Source organism: Dendronephthya gigantea, unplaced genomic scaffold (genome assembly GCF_004324835.1).
Source record: "Dendronephthya gigantea isolate DGI-Jeju-01 unplaced genomic scaffold, DenGig_1.0 000026F, whole genome shotgun sequence".
Taxonomy (NCBI): Eukaryota; Metazoa; Cnidaria; class Anthozoa; order Malacalcyonacea; family Nephtheidae; genus Dendronephthya; species Dendronephthya gigantea.
Genome location: NW_021163036.1, coordinates 222,263 through 240,743, shown reverse-complemented (window position 1 = coordinate 240,743; position 18,481 = coordinate 222,263). Strand labels below are relative to the sequence as shown.

At 36.5% G+C, this 18,481-nt stretch overlaps 2 protein-coding genes across 2 annotated transcripts; one reads left to right on the top strand and one right to left on the bottom strand.

Annotated features, from left to right (window-relative positions):
- Positions 1-5,633: 5,633 nt before the first annotated feature.
- Positions 5,634-7,425, bottom strand: LOC114522988 (BET1 homolog). The gene is made up of 4 exons (XM_028543779.1): positions 7,337-7,425; positions 6,559-6,662; positions 6,263-6,319; positions 5,634-6,059 (listed from the first exon to the last, which is right to left on the bottom strand). The coding sequence occupies exons 1-4, from the start codon at positions 7,350-7,352 to the stop codon at positions 5,907-5,909; spliced, it is 330 nt and encodes a 109-aa protein (XP_028399580.1). The 5' UTR covers positions 7,353-7,425; the 3' UTR covers positions 5,634-5,906.
- Positions 7,426-7,519: 94 nt separating this feature from the next.
- LOC114522987 (chromatin assembly factor 1 subunit B-like) lies at positions 7,520-16,717 on the top strand. Its single transcript, XM_028543777.1, has 13 exons — positions 7,520-7,728; positions 8,494-8,599; positions 8,704-8,730; positions 9,029-9,149; positions 13,362-13,465; positions 13,552-13,745; positions 14,067-14,163; positions 14,275-14,344; positions 14,461-14,543; positions 14,622-14,658; positions 14,874-14,999; positions 15,190-15,380; positions 15,490-16,717. Exons 1-13 carry the CDS (start codon positions 7,609-7,611, stop codon positions 16,392-16,394), a joined length of 2,181 nt encoding a protein of 726 aa, XP_028399578.1. The 5' UTR covers positions 7,520-7,608; the 3' UTR covers positions 16,395-16,717.
- Positions 16,718-18,481: the final 1,764 nt, after the last annotated feature.

Here is an 18,481-nt window from a genome sequence, read left to right as displayed (position 1 = left end):
GTGAAAATCGAATGAAATATTGTGCGGCAAACAATACAAAAAATGTTCAAACGCCGCAAGTCGCGATTAGCGGAGCTTGGGAATTGGTTGAGATTATTACGTTTTGGGTTAAAAGATCGAATACGATTTTCTAAAATTATTCTTCAGAATGTGTGCTGCACATAAAATGCTGAAAACCGGCTAAAAAGTTGTTAAAATACCAAAAAAGAACCCTACCTTAAAATTTGCCGACATATGCTGCTCAATTTTAGTAAAATATAATTATATTCACACATATTTTTTCACACATTTTCTGGAATATTCCAGTGCTTCTGCGTTTTTCACGTCGAATATCTATTATATAAAGTCAGTATCATTTTGAGGCTGTTTTGAAATTTAAAAGAAACCATGACAAGTTTTTAGCCGAAACATACTCTACGCGGTTCAAAAAATTACGGGTAAAACATTACCCGAGGGCCATGAAACATGAGAGGCTTGACATGAGAAAAGGTCATTAGCACTGAAAAGCGGTTTTAATATTGGCCCAACTAATTGTTGACTTATGCAGCACTGCCGAAATTTGCTCAGTAAAAGCTGAAGTGCCGTCTGGGGCTTGAACCGAATTTGCGACGTTTAAGAAAATGTCCCAAACGTATTAAACGTCAGCTTGTACCAATGCAGAATAGAGTACAGCAAAGTAAAAAACAAAAAAAAGGGGAAAAACAAAAAAAAGGGGGAAACTATAAAGTTAACATGCATTCAAAAGAACTTGCACCTGCCGCTACAACTAAACATGTATTGAACCGGGTAATTTTAACAAAGTGAACTACAAAAGGCAAAGCTTATTTACATCCGAATTCGCGAAGTTTATAACAGTTATTCATAAATAACAAACTGAATCGCATAACGTTCGCGATACTGTAGATTTTGTGACGAAATTTGCCGCCGTATCTTGGAGTCATGTTCCGCTTTTGTCATAAATTCTCACTCCAGACAAATGTAATTGTATATAGCGACGTCTGCTTCAAACATATGCTACAGCTATTATTTGTAAGCACGGCATACTTTAAAGTGATATATAATGAACCGTAATTACTCATAGTCTCATATCGCATCAAGAAAACTCAAAGTGTTTTATAATGAACTATGATTACCAGTATGACGTCAGTAAACTTCAAAGTTTTATATAATGACCCCAGAATTCAACATTAATAAAAAAGATGGCGGCATTTTGATCTCAAAAACATTGGTTTTTGCGAATTTAAATCAGTTAAGAAAACAATTTCGAAATGCTTATTATATCATATTAGTTTAATGAGGACTGGCTTCCTTTTGACGAGTTTTGTTCTCCGCATGCCGTCCTATTTTTGTCAACAGCGGCAGAACTCGGCCAGAATGTCAACAACGAGTTTTGCATGTTCTTCGCAGGCCGTCCTATTTTTGTCAACAACGGCAGAACTCTGCATGTACAAGCGGAAGGATAGCGACATGTTGATATCAACATGTCGACAACAAGTTTTGCATGTTCTTAGCAGGCCGTCCTATTTTTGTCAACAACAACATAATTCTCTCCAAGCGACTGAAAATAGCGACTATAGCCAGATGTTGAGAAAAAAATTCGTTTTTTTGACAAAAAATTACCTTGCAGTCAAAAACGTTCGTGAAAAGGTGAACAATAAAATTGGAAACATTTTAACAATGCCATCATACAGACATAGTCATAGTCGATTCAATTCGCAAAAAATAATTTTTAATCGATATATATGCCGCCATCTTTTTTATTATGACGGCATAGATCGTCATATCAGAACCTCCTAGCTCAGATATCATGCAGGCAGACTATGTCAATTTTAGATTTTTGCAGGTCGCCTATTCTTGGCAGTACAATGAAGAAATGTTTCTGGTTCGAGTGCAAAAGAAATGTACAGAATTCATCTTGTTCCTTCCCCGAACATTTTTTTGTTGATTATCCTGGAAAAGATCAGGGGTTAATTTTGAAGAAGCTTATTATTGCATGGCGTGCCGTAAGCTAAGCTAATATGAAATCTAAATAATTTTGGGGTGATTTAAAAGGTCACATTTCGCGAAAATATATATATATATATATAATTATATATATATATATATATATATATATATATATATATCTTAACATTTCAACAATTTTTATGCATATTACATCAACTGAAACCTGTGTTCGAATCCCAGCCATTCTCTGCTACAAAAATGAACTCCAGAGTTCCGAAGCGGCTTGACGGCGCGCAACTTCTTCCGGCAAAATATAAGACGGAATGAAACGGCTCATCACTAGAGTATTGCCATCAGAGCATGCCACTGAAATGCAAAACGTAAAAAAAGGATCACGCTTTGAGCATAAACTGTACCAAAATAAAAAAAAAGAAGTATACACAATGTATAATAATTATCGATGTACCAAAGAAAAAATGCAGAAATATGATTAGTCATGATGTATAATCAAAAAATCCAAACAAATTAAACTATATATTATGCTCTATATGTATGTATACTATGCTCGATTACGAAATGCACTGTATACTTACAGCGGTTGCTTAAACCGTACATGATCGACAATGGGTAATTGAAAGGAAAATATGAGTAGTAATCGAAGAAATAAGTTAAAGGTGTCGGTCCATACAGGGTGGGGTTAACAACAGGTAACGGATGCACCAGTTGCAATGGAGGAATAGAGACGTTATGACTTGTGGAATTTCCAAGTGAGCTGTCAAATATCGAGCAGAAAAGTATAATATTTTATATGCTGAATCATGAAATTAGGAAATTTGCAAAAAGTTCAATCCACTAAAAATTCGATTACTTGGCCTAATTCCATAACATTATACCTGGTGGAGGTATTTCCTTGGATGGTGCAGGATGGTGAAAAGGGTGCGATGAATGAAGGCGGTGGTGATGCTTCAGAATGCTCTGACATGTTGAATTCTTTGTTAAGTTGATCAATCGTAGTTCGTAGGGTCGTGATCTTCATAACCGGAGCTCGAGTATGACTTCTCATTTCGTCCGAGCGATTCTTTAATGGCCTATGATCATATAAAATTTTATTATGCATGCTTATTTCAAATAACGCAAGCTTATTTGAAACTATAATATTTTAACTTTAACCGTAACTATACTTGAATGGTTTTAAACCGCAGCAGAATTTCGTTTTAAACTAGTCGGCAAATTTGCTAAATGTAGTTTTTTACCGGAAATAAGGTCGTCAAAGTTTGTACATCCGGTCACTCAAAATGTAAACAAATCTTCTGATTGGTCTAAAACGAAATTCCTCCTTGTTCAGTAGAGATATATATCATACATGCGATATGATCGTTATGAAAGCTAGTCACCATTCTGCGTGACTTTCCGATTATACCTCACACCATTCTGACTTGTCATCATTTTCTACTAGTGATGTTCTTGGAACTGTTTGAACAGTTTTCTCGCATTCTTCATTTTCCCATGTTCTTTGAGATCTTTTCCAAGATACGTATCCCTTCTCTCTACTTTGAATGCGAGTAAGGCGTCTTCTTGCGTTGGCAAACCATGTTTTCACCTGCGAATACGACGTGACAGAAGAAAAATAACAAAAAAATTAAGCCACTCATCACACTACGCAAAATGACCCTTATCCCCCCCCCCCCCATATACCTGCTGGATTGTAATATTTGCCTTTTTCGACAAATAATCTTTTGTTTCTTTCGAGGGATAAGGATCACTGGCGTTCTCATTTAACCATTGTTGTAAAACATGTTTTGATGCTTGTGGTAAACCAATCTTTTTTCTTCCACCTTGAGGACATATGCTTTCCGGTGGGGGAAATCTAAAATTATCTTCCTTTTATAATCTAAAATTGACTTTCCTTGAAAACAAACATAAAATTGAGCCTATAAAAAATCCAGGTAGTGCAAGTGGTGGTGGTACCTTTGACGAATTCTAAAGCGGCTCAAAGGTGTGTGTGGCTTTCTGGTTCGCTCAACATCTTCAGCATAATGTGCGCTGTCCCAAATATCGATCAGGTCATCTCCGTGTTGAAATTCATTATTCTGGGAATTAATAAAATAACACATGACCAAAAAACAGGAAAATATTGTTTCCACTCTTCCATGAATAAGTGAGATCGGAAGTTTTCAAGATTGGTTGTTATTTTTATTGAATTTAAATTAGTATGCGTAGTGTACTGAATCTTATAATCAAACTTTAGAACTGTGATCTTAGACTGAATTTTACTTATTTTCAGGTACAAAATAATGTACACACAACTTGCATGGAGATTTTTCAACAAAAGATCGATTTCTTTAGCACTATTACTATAACAAAATTCGGATATCGAAAGCGGAGATATCAGAAGATAGTAAAACTACATCGACGGCAATATCCGCTGAAAAAAAAATCAAGAACGCTAGTTTTCAAAACATTTTCAAAAACATTGTATAGATCTATATTTAACTCGGCAGGCGTTGACAAGCTTTGACAAGAGCGCCGCATAATAAAAACAAGATATAAAAAGACAAAACATCAAAGTATAATGTTATTTGGCAATATTCCGTGTCAAGAATATGTTGATTTCACAACATTTACGTGGAGTGAAAGTTGTAAATTTCACTTTTCGTTGATGCCGTTGTGGGGCAGGAAAATATGGGCAGAAAAATATCTGGAAAATATCATAAAATAAACAGTAAAATATATAATAAGAAATATACCATACATACTTTTATTAGATCATAAGCGACACTAAAATTTTTCATCTCAAGTGCAAGGGAGATTTTAAACCGGATAATCTGTTCGTTTTTGGAGTACATCTCGCTTTCGGGTAGTGCATTCAAAAACATACCAAGAAGAGTGTGGTTTTTCTGATCTTGTAAAATCTTGCAAATTTCTAGAGCAAGCTCGATGGAAGTAGGAAGATTCGTATTTTGCAATGAAGCCCATTTGGCTATGAGGCATTGTACGTTGATTTCGGGTTGAACCGACAAAGATCCAGAGACCACAGCGCCGTGTTTCTGCATATTCCCGGTGAACAGTCGCAATCGGGACTTGAAATTATCTGAAATTGAAAATATTTTTAAAATTCGAGGAAACATAACTGTTTGTAAAACAAATGTTGCACCACAGTAGCAGTAAAAATACAAAACAACTTCGACGTATTTCCAATTTATGATAATTTATCTTACCTTTGATAAACAACTGTTGAATCCAGACCTCAGTAAAATTTTGTAGATAGAGTCAAATTGATGCGGCAGGATTGATGCGGCGGCTGAATTTGTGCAGACGTTACCCTCTTACGAAAAACACTTTTCCTTCGCAGAAAAGCACAGCTCCTTGCGATTTAGATGAACATTCTCGAGTATTTTCGAAGGTATGTTGGAAATGAACATTATATTGCACATGTGGTACAATATTATGCTCCTGTTTTTTGAAGGAACCAATCAAAGAGCCGGAACGCGTCTTAATTTATAGAATAGTTAATAATTAACAAAGGTTGGCCCTTGCGCTTCAATTGATCCGAATTATCATCCAGGAAAGGCCCAAAACCTGTCCCAAGAAAATGTGTAATAAATATCACAAATACAATAGATTCGTGAAAATTGTTAAAATCTAGAAATAAACAAAACCTCATGATTTTATTAGATTTTGTTAGATCTAAATATTTACAAATACAGGGAATTTCAAACCGGGCTATTTATATCAGTAATAACAGTAGCTAATGTGATCATGTTTTCGATTGATGTTAAAATGTATTCTAATATTTCCACTTTGTCCCCCCATCCCAAACTATTTACATTTAATTTTTGGTACTGTTAATTCAATGAATCTTCCCTGAACTTTGCTGTTTGTCAGTTATTTTTTTCTATTTTAAAGCAGGTTTTTATAATATTTTTGCTTATATTTATATCTCTACAGAGTATATTTTGTCAACTCCTCTTTAAATAATACACAACAAAAAACACAAAGAGACAGAAGATAAGTAAATAACACATAGTCCATTGATGGCCTTTCTTAGTTAAAGCAGTGAGCCGACCCATTGTTGCACTCAAAAATGACCCGGTCTTGTCAAAGTCATCATCCTGTGCAGAAAAATAGATTGGAACCTTTTGTGGTGATAATTCTGAGGGTTTTATGAACAAAATTAACTAGCTTAATTCATTTAGATCTAAACATGTACAATTACAGAAATTTTATAGTAATAAAAATAGTTGATAAATATAGCAATCAAACACAGGTCAAGCTGACATAGAACTTTCTGTGTTAGCTGCAATTATTTCCTTACCATGCCTTTCAACATTTTGTTCTGGGTCCTAACTTCATTGCCAATATCTATAGTCAACTTATATAGAGATGGAAAATTATATACAATACATTCAATATATACAACCATGGAATGCCTCTACATGTGGAACACCTATGGATGGAAGTAACTGCGTAAGACTCCTACAGTCCACCCAAATTCAAATATATTTACCAAACAATCAAGGAAAACCTCAATGAGGAAATGTATGGAAACTCTGTCTTGGCATTTGCAAAGTAGATACTGAGATAACCTTGCTTAAGTTTGTTACAACTTACAGATTTCAAAGCCTGTACTTTATTTGACAAGGCATCAACCATTTTATCATTTTCTTCTTCCAACATGTGTTTTTCCTGAGGAGCTCCATAATCATGCCCTGCACCTGAAATAGCAAACTTTGTCAATGATTTAGTTGCAAAGATAATTGATTTAACTAAACTTTGAAAATATGTTTTAGTCTATAAATAATCCATTCCTAACTCAGGTAGCATAATTCCATTTAATCCATGCAACATGCAATGTGACAATTTTACGCTTCAAATTCAGTGTTCTGATGTTTCACGCAGGACCATCAATTTCATTCACAATTGATCAAAACTGATGGTTAAAGAAAATTGCTCATGAACAAATTTGTGATTTTTGCTGTAAAAATTGTTAGCCATTTCGGAACTTAGGCATGGCTCAATTATTGCTGTTAACAATCCACACTAAATAGGGTACACTGGGTTAGGCAACCCCCAAGAGGTAGGGGAGGGGGGTGGGGGGTAACCATTATTGAATTAGCACTGACCATTCAATCACATCATTGACAAAGAAAAAGTTGCAACAAAAATGCTACTTTTCAAGGGCGTTTAGAAATGGCAATGATCCTGCATGCGAATATCTTTTCATGTATAATTGAAATTTATTATGTATGTCAGTATATAAGTAGCACTGTAAATTGTAAAATTACAAATACACGTCTGATATTAAAAATTACTTTTCCCTCTTTAAAAAATAGATTTCGTGAACTTAAGTAAGTCAACTAACACTTTATCAAAAGGATCATGTAATTACCTGCAGCACGTCGCATTTGGAAGAAAAATGAATAAAATTCGAGTAAAAATCAAACTTTTAGGATGACTTGGCACTCCGACCTTTTTTCCGACAACTTCCGACTTTTGACCGGCAAACGCCGTGGGAAGAATCGAAACAATTTTATGAATGTGGAAACATTGGCGCAAAATTTTATAATTTGGCGGGAAACTCGATGTCGATTTCAATAACATTCGATACATTGAGGACTTTCGAACATAAGAATAACAAAATTTCCACAATACTCTCAAGCAATGCGACTTACAACTCCAGAAATCTCCTGGCATGGAAAGGAACCATTGTTCAGCCTCGATTTCTCGTTAAGTAACAAAGCGACTCGTTTGGTCACGAGCGGCGCTGATTCAAATATCAGGGTATTTATTGATATAAATTCTCACAATGTTTTTATATAAAATTTCTGCTACGATTTTTGTATTTCTGAACGATCGTGGCAGCGATCTGGAATCAACACGTAACAAATGATGTCGTGTCTTGAAACAAAAACGGATTTCAATGCATGTTAATATAGAAATGTGGTTGAGATGTTCACTACGGAACAACTGTTGCCTCGCGTAGGGATTTTAAGTAACATGCGTTGAGATCGGACATCGTTGCTAGTTACGGAGATTTGTTGCTTTATCAAATACAGTATTTTCGGTGATTTCATCGTTGAAAAAGTTTGATTTGTTATAAATCAAGGTGCAATCATGAGATGATTTTGAGGTATTGAAATATTAAAGACTTAAAGTATATCACCTGATTCTGTCAGTGATATGGTCATCCCGACAATAGTATGCACTTGTTTGGACTTTGGAGATGTATGTTAATCCCCACATTTAAGTATTTAACCTAAGGTTAATACCTCAAAATGATTTGCTAAATCTCAGGTAACCAGGCTCATTAGACATGGACTTAGAAGACAGACTCATTAGACAAATTGAAAACTGCACTGTGAGCTTAATAGTTTTATATGCTGAGTGTTTTGACTATTGCATGGTGTTTATTGTGAATAACAGCATTAGAAAGCACATGTGATCGTATCTTAGTACCATATTAGGGATAGGATCATGGGATGACATTTGCTACAACCAGTGATTTACTTGTGTGTTCAGTGAAAAAAGTATGTGTTCTTTTGTTAGATATGGGCTGTTCTTGATGATGATGATAAGGGCTCTAAGGTTGAGTTCATGTCAAACTTATCTCGACATACTAAAGCAGTCAATGTAGTACGATTTTCTCCACAAGGTAAACTATGTACCTTAGTATGTTCCTCATTACTATATATGCCCCAAAGGTCTAAGGTTTTTCAAAAATTGATCAAGATATAAAATCTTTCTCTTGTTCTGTAGGAAATATGTTGGCATCAGGTGGAGATGGTACTGTAAAATCTCATTTTTAGATGCCAATCAATTTCTTAACTTTTTCCTTGTGTAATTAACAAAAAAAATCGACTTATATATGATCTACTAACATTTTTTTGTTAATCCAGCCATTGGAAATGCACAGGTGTACATACAATATGTGCTAGCACAATGTTCACCTTGGGGCTGCAAGCTAATCCCAGAATAAACTTAATTTTGTAGTTTCCACACAATCAAAATGTAGTTGATGGCCAGCATGAGCTGAACTTCAAGTGAATGGTTTTACAAGTTATACATATAACTGTCATTTTAGATTGTTTTGTGATTATTTGGAAGCTGAATGATGGTAGTACGGATGGTTTCCCTCAACCTGCTAACATGGAGTGTGGAGATTTTGAAAACAAAGAATCTTGGCAGGTTGCAAAAATGCTCAGGTAACATTTTGTTCTAACTTGTTTTAGTTCCAGGTCTAAAAACTATATCCATGGTGGATTCCTAAGTATACCCTAGCAACACTTTTTAGCTACAGGGAAAGAATTGCCTTGAGTAAACAATAGTATGAGCTTTAAAACTGAAATCTAAAAAAAGCACCGGCTGCAAGAGTTGAATAATTCCAATAATTATTTAATGCGATAATGACATTTACTCACAGCAACTATTGTATTTTTTGGTTAACGCAAAGTTAAAATTTCTTGAGTGAGTTACACTATAGTTCTTCATTGCTTGTGCTGACTTTGTGTTTGCACCACAAGGTTGACCACCACTCAAATCACTGACTTAAATATCTAATGGAACCTACCAATTTGTCCCCATAGACTCATTCTTTAATTTATTTCACAAGACAATTTTTAAGGGGGGAACTTGGGCGTCTCTCTTTCTAGTATTTGCTGCCCAGGCAGGATTAATGGATAGAAAGATTTCATTAAAAAGATCACATTATTTTTTATTTACCAAATTACTGTACATACAATATTGTTTAAAATTATCTTAAAATGTTCTGTCTTTTCCTAATTATAATTTTTTCGTCATATTGTCAGCCACAGACCACAGCGCATCATTAATATTAATGTTCTTGAGTTTATCTTTCAATTTCATTCGTCTCTTTTGGAATTACTACTACCAACTGTATTGTAGTCAGGTATGCGACATGCCTGGAACGTTGTAAGTTTATCGTGACATTGACGTGCAGGTTTAGGCGAAACTAATATGTATCAAGATGCAAAAGAAATTCACGAATAAAAGGTGGTAACCATTCTTCTTCTAGCAGCTGACGATAACTTTTATCGATTCTCCAAACTTTCATTCCTATGCCTTCTCGATGTCTCTTTAAAAACTCATTATCGCTACCCTCACCATGGATTCTTATACTCATTTCTTTAGCTTGCGTGTAGAACGATTCAGCTTCCTTGAACTTTCCTTCTTTTTCACTAAGCATTCCAAGGTTTTCAAGTGATAGGACCAAAGAATCATGATCGTTCTCTCCATGGATGTGAGAAGAGATCTCGTAAGCTCTGGTAAATCCAAACCTCGCTTTCTCCAAATCTCTCGTGTCTAACGCAAAAAGCCCAAGCATAGTTAACATTTCGGTCTCAACTGCTGTAAATATATCATATTTTCTTTTCTTATACAGCGTTTCTAGAGCGTCACTCAGGATTTTCTCAGCCTTTTCCCATCTTTCCTTTTTAAGATAATATTTCATTTGAAAGAAAAACACTCCAAGGTCGTAAGGAAAAGCTGTATTGTACTTGTTATATAAGATGTTAGCAATATCGTGTGCATGTTGCAAATGATGCAAACCTATGGTCCCGTGTCTCTTATTACCGGATAAAAAGGACACTATATGAAATTTGCCTAAATTATAATGTGCTTCAGCGACATTTAACATATTAATAATCTGATATGTTGCCGTTGCCATATTTTTTTCAAGCATTGAATATCTGATTTCTAGACCTTTATTTCCATAAGATATGGCTTCCTCGATTTTCCCCAAGTCATGCAGAACAACACTATAGTTTACACAACTCCTCCCAAAATTTTCTCCATTGCTAAGTGAATTTTGATCATGTTGGTATTTTTGCTCATAAATTTCTAGTGCTTTTCTGAAGTATTCAAGCGCTTCCGGGAGTTTATTTTGCAAGTACAACGAAATTCCTAGCATTTCGGCAATTCCGTCTTCTTGTGTATTTACAAACATGCGTTCAAGGATCTCCTCAGCTTTGTCGTACTCCCCAAATTGCAAGTACATCTGTGCTTTTATTTTTGGAATATTTTGATATAATTCCGTTTTCATCACCTCAGGTAAACCGCTAGCATCACTCAACTTTTTCACTGCTTCTTCTAGTGGTATGACGGTACAGAAAAATCTCTGCAGTAAGCACAATAAATCTTTAAAATTGGTTTTGAAATACTCACTTTGACACTGGTTGCTTAAATACGTTCTCAACCGAAGTTCAGCTGCTATACCAAGCACTGTTCTTAAATTATGAGCTCCTTCTGGAGAAACAAACTTTGCAGACTCCAACTTTCCAATCGTTTCCCAGGAGGACGGGCATTGAACATCGAAGTACTTTCCAACGTATTGTATAACAAGGCTGGGAAATCTGTAGATATTTGTTTTCACTTCATAACTTCCGCCTGGTCTTCTTATGTAGTCTGCAAGGAAATTACGATATTTTTTATTCACTTCAACCAGCTCATGTAAAATTCTCTCTTTCCAAGACATTGGATTAATATGATACGTGGATTTGAAATCAACCTTTGCCGAGTTGCAATTGTTCACAGCTTTTTCGAAGTACTCTCTCATAAGTTTGCTATAGTCTTTAAACAACGAATCATCTCCATAAATTAAAGAAGGGGTTGAAAGCACATCAGCCAGATGGTATCCCTCTTTGAAAATCGATTCTTCTGAAAGAAGGCCAACCATATCTCTTGGAGTTTTAATCAGGGACTGTACCCAAGGCTTCTTCAAAGTTTCATCTCGTCCTTTTGGCGTTTTACTTGCCCACGGCATGGCTCCGTCAAACGAAAAACCTCTTCGACCATAATCATAAAACCAATCGTCCTCCTTGTTTCTGGAATAGTAATCATTCAACGACTTTATTCCAAGGCTAGGAAGGATAGTTTCACCAAGTTCCACCACTTTCAAATGAAGTAGGTTTGTGAAGTCGGTAAAATACTGCATGACACTGTCCGTGTTCTTTTCGACAAGAATACAGAATTCTAAATCTGAGTATGGCGTAGCTTCCTCTCTTGCTGTTGACCCCAAACCAAGTATAGAAAATTCACACGGAGGACTTGACATAACCTTTATGCAATCATCAGCCATGCTTGTTATTAAAGCCTTCATTGATTTCGATATGAATTTATACAGTTTCTGTGTTTGTTCAATTCTTTCCCTTTCAACACGGACATCTCTTGCATCTGGGTCAAGCTTAGGCATTTTATCAAAGGCGCTGATTTTCGATTGGCAAGAATCGCGGATCCCTTGAAGAGTTTGTATATAAATTTCACGTTTTCGAAAATCGCTCTGGCTATCATTCTGCTGTGATTGAAGTATTTCATCAATAAACATCATGTGGACATTCCTGATCTCTTCTTCTAAAGAACGAATTTCTGATTCTAAATCAACTTCGACAGTTCTTTTACTTTCATTTTCTGAATCGCATTCTCGCAGTCGATTTAACGAAGCAGTTAAAAGCGCCGAAGCTTTGACCAAATCTTCACGACTTTTGTGAATCTTTCCGCGAGCTTTGTATACGAAACCCAATCCTTTAAGGGCGATTGCTGTTTCGTAAACTTTGTTCTTCAAATGATAAACCTCCCTTACAGCGCTGGAGAAGGTTCGTTCGGCGTCTTCCAATTCGTCAGTTTTCTCCAGATAGCTATTCGCTGAAGCGAGAAATCGTTCGTAGCGCGATGAACTTGAACGTTTGTCCATTGTCGAGTTTACCAGATAGCCGGCGTAGGCGAAATATAATGAAAAAATCGAAACAGTTGAATCTTCTGATAATGCAAAGTAACAAACAGCTCTCAGACTATATCGAAGTTGAATTAACTCTCACTGTTTTGTCTCACGTCAATGGAAAACTAAATACCTCTGCAAGTATTTGGGCTAAAGACCCCGGAATACCACCAAACGATAGAGCTTGAAAAGACGATTTTTAAAAATAATATATTCAAACCAGCATATAGTGATAAGCTGCATTTGTATTATAAGTCAAAACAGGAGTCAAAATAACAGGTTGCTTTGTTTCAATAACAGCTTGCAAATTATTTATCCATAGCAACCATATGCATTAGAAAGTATTTTCTCGCTTTTTTTGTTCTCTGATGTCTTTAAAATGACTGAATTTTACATATTATCATTCTGTTATAAGTCTGAGTAATTTTGGGGTAGGATGTGCAAACGAACCGGATAAATAGCGTTTTATAAGCGATATAAGTGATAATTGTTGCTAAGCGCGTGCTTACCGCATGCTCGGAATGTTGTCATGCCGACTCATGCGGTTGGAAAAGGTGCCAAAACTCCATGACGCCCTCTCCCTAGGGTAAATTTGACCTCAAAAATCGATTCCTGACGTAAAATTGAAGGGGTCAGTTTTTCGGCTTAAATATCCAACGCATGGACACATTTCATATTTCTCTAGAGGTCATATTGAAGACGTCTATGACTTAGCTTGGTCTCCCAATGGAACTCAATTGATTTCAGGCTCTGTTGATAACAGTGTGATAATTTGGGATACTAACAAAGGTATATCCTCATCAGTACTCATTTGTACACATTCGTTATATTTCACTATACTTAATGATATACTTTTATGATCATATGATCAACAGGAGATAAGTTGAGGATACTAAAGGATCATCGTCAGTATGTCCAAGGGGTGTCATGGGATCCCTGTGGTACCTATGTTGCGTCATATTCTTGTGACCGCACGTGTCGCATTTACAACACGTCCAACTACAGATGTTGTTTTAATATTAATAAAGTGACTCTGCCGAGTTGTGCCAAAAGTGAAACCGGAACACAGGTCAGTTGATGCCTGGATGGTGCAGTTTAATTTGCAACCGTAAAAAATTGAGCTTTCCTAAATTTAATACCTCAATTGGTGGATTGCTATTGAAGGGAGTTTTTGATCAAAATCAGACAAAATAACTCTGCAGTCAAATCGGTTGGTTAACTTACTTCGATAGTATCGTGGGCTCGCATTTGGTCATCGGTTGACCATCAAATACCGGTTAAACAACTTAGATTGAACTGGATTAGTTCATGAAATTTTGCACTTAAAATGTTACACTTTGCCGCCTTTATAATTATTTTAACTAAAATATCAATTTATCGTCAAATATAGAGTTCAAAACAAATCAAAATATTTCACGACGAGACAATGCCGTCCTTCTTTCGCCGTTTAACGTTTTCACCAGATGGTTTGCTTCTATTTGTCCCAGGTGAGACAAATATTTATTTACCTTCCACAGAAGCACTTTCATAGGCCAATATACCTGTGGCTTTGGCATAAATTTGGGATAAAATATCGATAATGAAATTGCTTTTTCAAGGTGGAAAATTTGAGGTACAAGAGAAGATGGTGAACACAACTTTCGTTTTCACCAAAGCATCCATGAACAAGTAAGTAGCATTCTAAACAATTTGCTGCTTAAAATATACTTGTTAAAATCTTACTCAAGTACGAACGTAAAATGATGTTTCAAAGTCAAAAAAGGATTATTTGTTTTTCTGCGTAGACCAGTCATGTATTTTCCCGCCAAGAAGAAACCGACCATTGCAGTGAAATGTTGCCCTGTACTCTTTGAGCTTCGAAACACAGGTTTGACCGACGAAAATTAAATGTTGCCTGATGAATCAAATTAATTACAGTTAATCATTCTATTCTTCATTTGTTTAGGCAAAAATTCTGGCGAAAGTAACAAGTCTGTTTTTAAGTAAGAATAAAAGAAAACCTTCTTGTAACGGATGTAATAAATTACGAGGCCTGTTTACAATTAAATATTGTTTTCATACAAGGTTTTAGTACGAGTTTTAGGACCTTTATTGCTTTAAAAATATTACATCACCTGGCTACAGTGCATGTTTGGGTCAACGTGAGAAACAGATTGCAGTATTCTTTAGAGTAAATTCATTGTTGATATTTTCACAGGCTGCCATATCGCACTGTAATAGCTGTTGCATCTTTGGACAGCGTTGTATTGTACGACACTCAACGAACGTTGCCGTTTGGTTTTCTTTCAAATATGCATTACGCTTCATTGACGGACATCGCTTGGTGAGTTGTTTAGAAATTTAAAATAAACTTTAAAATTCAAGATTAAAATCGGAGAATGGTTTGGTCACCTTTGATTCACGAATAACAAGAAGTCAAGAGCTTTTTGGTGTTGAAATTACGCGATATCTATGTTTACCTATCATTGCTTGCTACAAAATCAATCTTGTATAATTTCCTGGAATATATTTAGGTCCGGAGATGGTAGAATCCTTGCAATTTCCTCCCGGGATGGTTATTGTTCTTTGGTGACATTTGATGATGACGAGTTGGGTGTCCCCTACAGTCAAACAGCGAGGGAAATAATCGAGAATTCCACAGTTCCCGCCAAAGAAAGCAGTCCAAATAGACGAATTATCACGACGCCGAGGTGCAAAACACCAGGTGTGATATACTCTGCATTATTTTGTTGTAAAACTACCAAAAATACAATCGATTCTTAGTCAACAGTAATTATTTCGTATTCAAAGTACGCATTTCTTTTTAAATTTAGACTCTGGTAAAGATGAACGCACTCCTCCGAAGATAGAAAAGCTCTCAATCAAAAACTTTGTAACAGTCAACGCACCGAAATCTAACTCCAGCCAATCAGCAAGCGTACAGAGCTCAGTTAAAACAGACAACGCTCAAAATGACAGGGGGAGAACTGCGGAACCTGCTCCACGCAGAGTCGGCTTCGCCACCGTGAAGCCTTCGATGCCGGTGCCATCTTCGACCGTGGGTGATAATTCTGCCGCTGCTATGACAATGGTTTCCATGGCAACTCAGTCACGGAGGGTGAACTTTACGACGCTGCAAGCGAAAGGAACAGCGTCTTTGGAAAACGATTGTAAACATTTGATTACAAATAGTTCTGCAGGCGAAGAAGTAAAACCTGTAAGTTCAACTTCGGGAAACCAGCCTCGCCGGGTGGGATTCGTCACCATAAAATCTCCACAAGATTCGCAGGTACCCCACAGAAGTCCCACCAATCCTTCGAGCCAGAATACATCGAATTCCCCTCCGGGGGGTGAGCCCATGAAAAGCGCCCACGAACCACGTCGAGTTAACTTTGTAACTCTCAAATCACCACAGAACTCGACTAGGCCACAACGAGAAATCCTCGCCATATCAACATCGACGAATCACAGTGGGTCAGACACTCCTACCGAGAGAGAGGGGTACGCTTCCATGACCCAACCCCCACCGCCCAGAGTCAACTTTGCGACAACAGAGGTTCCCTCGCCTCCCACTGAGAAGGCGACCCAGCAGACCGTCAGCGAAACGTCCAACCAAAGTTCTACAATTCATTCAACAAGCATGGCTAGTACCAGTGTTAAAGCTGCTCAGGACAACATTACGAGACAAGACAGACCACGAGTACCACTGGAGCCAGAAGTTACTATCATAAACCATTAGCCATTGAACATTGGAAACACAGTATTCAAATTATTTGACATTCGCTTGTTTCCAACTCAAGGTTTTTATTCAGGGATAAGCAAGATATATAGTTTAATATAATAAGTAGATAGCTCTTGATAGCTCATAAAACAATCAAGTTTTCAACCTCATCTATTTCCATTGTACTTATTATATTTTCCCATCATTTGCTGGACTGCGAAGCCAGTGTTTGGTCGCGGTGTTAATGCAAGGAAACTCTAGACTTATTATTATTAAATGGTTACAAAGTATTCTGATAGTTGTAGAATGTAACATAAAAAAACAATTTTGTTGTACATTATATTTTCTAGATAATAATACTTGTTCAAGATTTGCGTTGGGTAAATTTAATTTTTGCTGCGACGGAACAGCAAAATCTGCTAAAAAACACATATAGCGCCAACCCTATGGAGCATGGCCTATACTCTAACCCACTATTTATTTTCTGCATCGTGTTATATTTAAAGTTATGTTATATGCATGTGTTCTGCATCACCGCCGTTAGTTTTATAACTTTGGAAATTAAACGACAGTGAAAAAAATTTGCAATACTATGTCCAACTTAAAGCTATATAGAAGTTAGAAAATATGTAACTATTGGATTAAACAAATCGACTTTGAACAACACGACCCGACCATTCAAGAACAAATTTTGAATGAGGGGACTTTTCCTATAGTCAAACGACGAACTACGGAGTACTCTTTTCAAAAATTTTAACAAGCTCAAATTTGACGAACGAACGGGTTATAACTTTAGTTCTCCATTAACGCGGACTTGGTAGCACTCGAAGATAGGTTCGTTTCATGTTTTATCTGAGAGGACCACGCGCATTCTAACGAATTTATTGTCAAATTTAAAAACAAAATTAGTTTGCAGGTACGTTCAAATTGATCATCACATAAAATCAAGACATAAAATGTTTCTCTTGTTCTGTAGGAAATATGTTGGCATCTGGTGGAGATGGTACTGTAAAATCTCATTATTTTTTAGATTCCAATAAATTTCTTTACTTGTTCTCATGTTTAACATAAAAATTGACTTATGAATGATCTACTAACAATTTTTGTTCATTGGAAATGCACGGCCACCATGTGGTAGCCTTATGGTAAAGTTTTCACCTTGGGGGCTCCAAGCAACTGCTAGGATGATTAATGGCTAGTACAAGCTGAACTCGAGTGAATCGTGTTACAAACTGTCTTTTTAGATTGTTTTGTGTTTATTTGGAAGCTGAATGATGGTAATACAGATGGTTTCCCTCAACCTGCTGGCATGGAGTGTGGGGATTTTGAGAACAAAGAATCTTGGCAGGTTGGAAAGATGCTAAGGTTACACTTGCTTGTTTTATAATAGCTTGTTTTATAATAGCTTGTTTTTATATTGAGACACCAGAATAAAGTTCTAACTGAAAAGAAAAACTGCATCAGAGATTCATCATCACAGTGGTGCTCAACTCCAAATGAGTTAATTCTTCTCTGTTGTGTTGCATAATCATTGATAAATTCAGGTTGACCAATAATCAAATCACCGATTAAAATGCTAATGAATCAGCAATGGTTCATTATTAAATATGACAATTAATTATATGGATGTTATATGGTACAAGATTTTTTCAGTATTTTTAAATCATTCAGGGGGTGGAGGAGTGGTAGATTACTGAAGGGGCATTTGCCTCTGGCCCCGGATTTTCACTGTTTGGGAAAATTAAGAGATAGTTGGTCATTTCCCCTCCGGGCTTTCTGAGGTTTAAACATATTAACTACAGTTTAAACAACGATGAGCCACCTGTCTGCTTTCTGCTTTCCAAGTGCATTTTGCAAAGTATATAATGATATGTAATTTTCCACTTACGCGGTTTTATACGCGTGGCAAACTGGCCCGTAGTTGAGGTGGGGGCTTTGGGGGGGGGGGGTAGGGAGAGGCTCCCCCCCGTTTGACATCATGCGGCTACCGGAGTAGCCGCTATAAAAGCAACTCCTCGGCAAGTTTTTTTTACTTCCCCCCCAGAAGTTGAGATGCAGCTACGCGGCAAACTTTAAATCCTTCAAAGTATTATAATTGAACACAT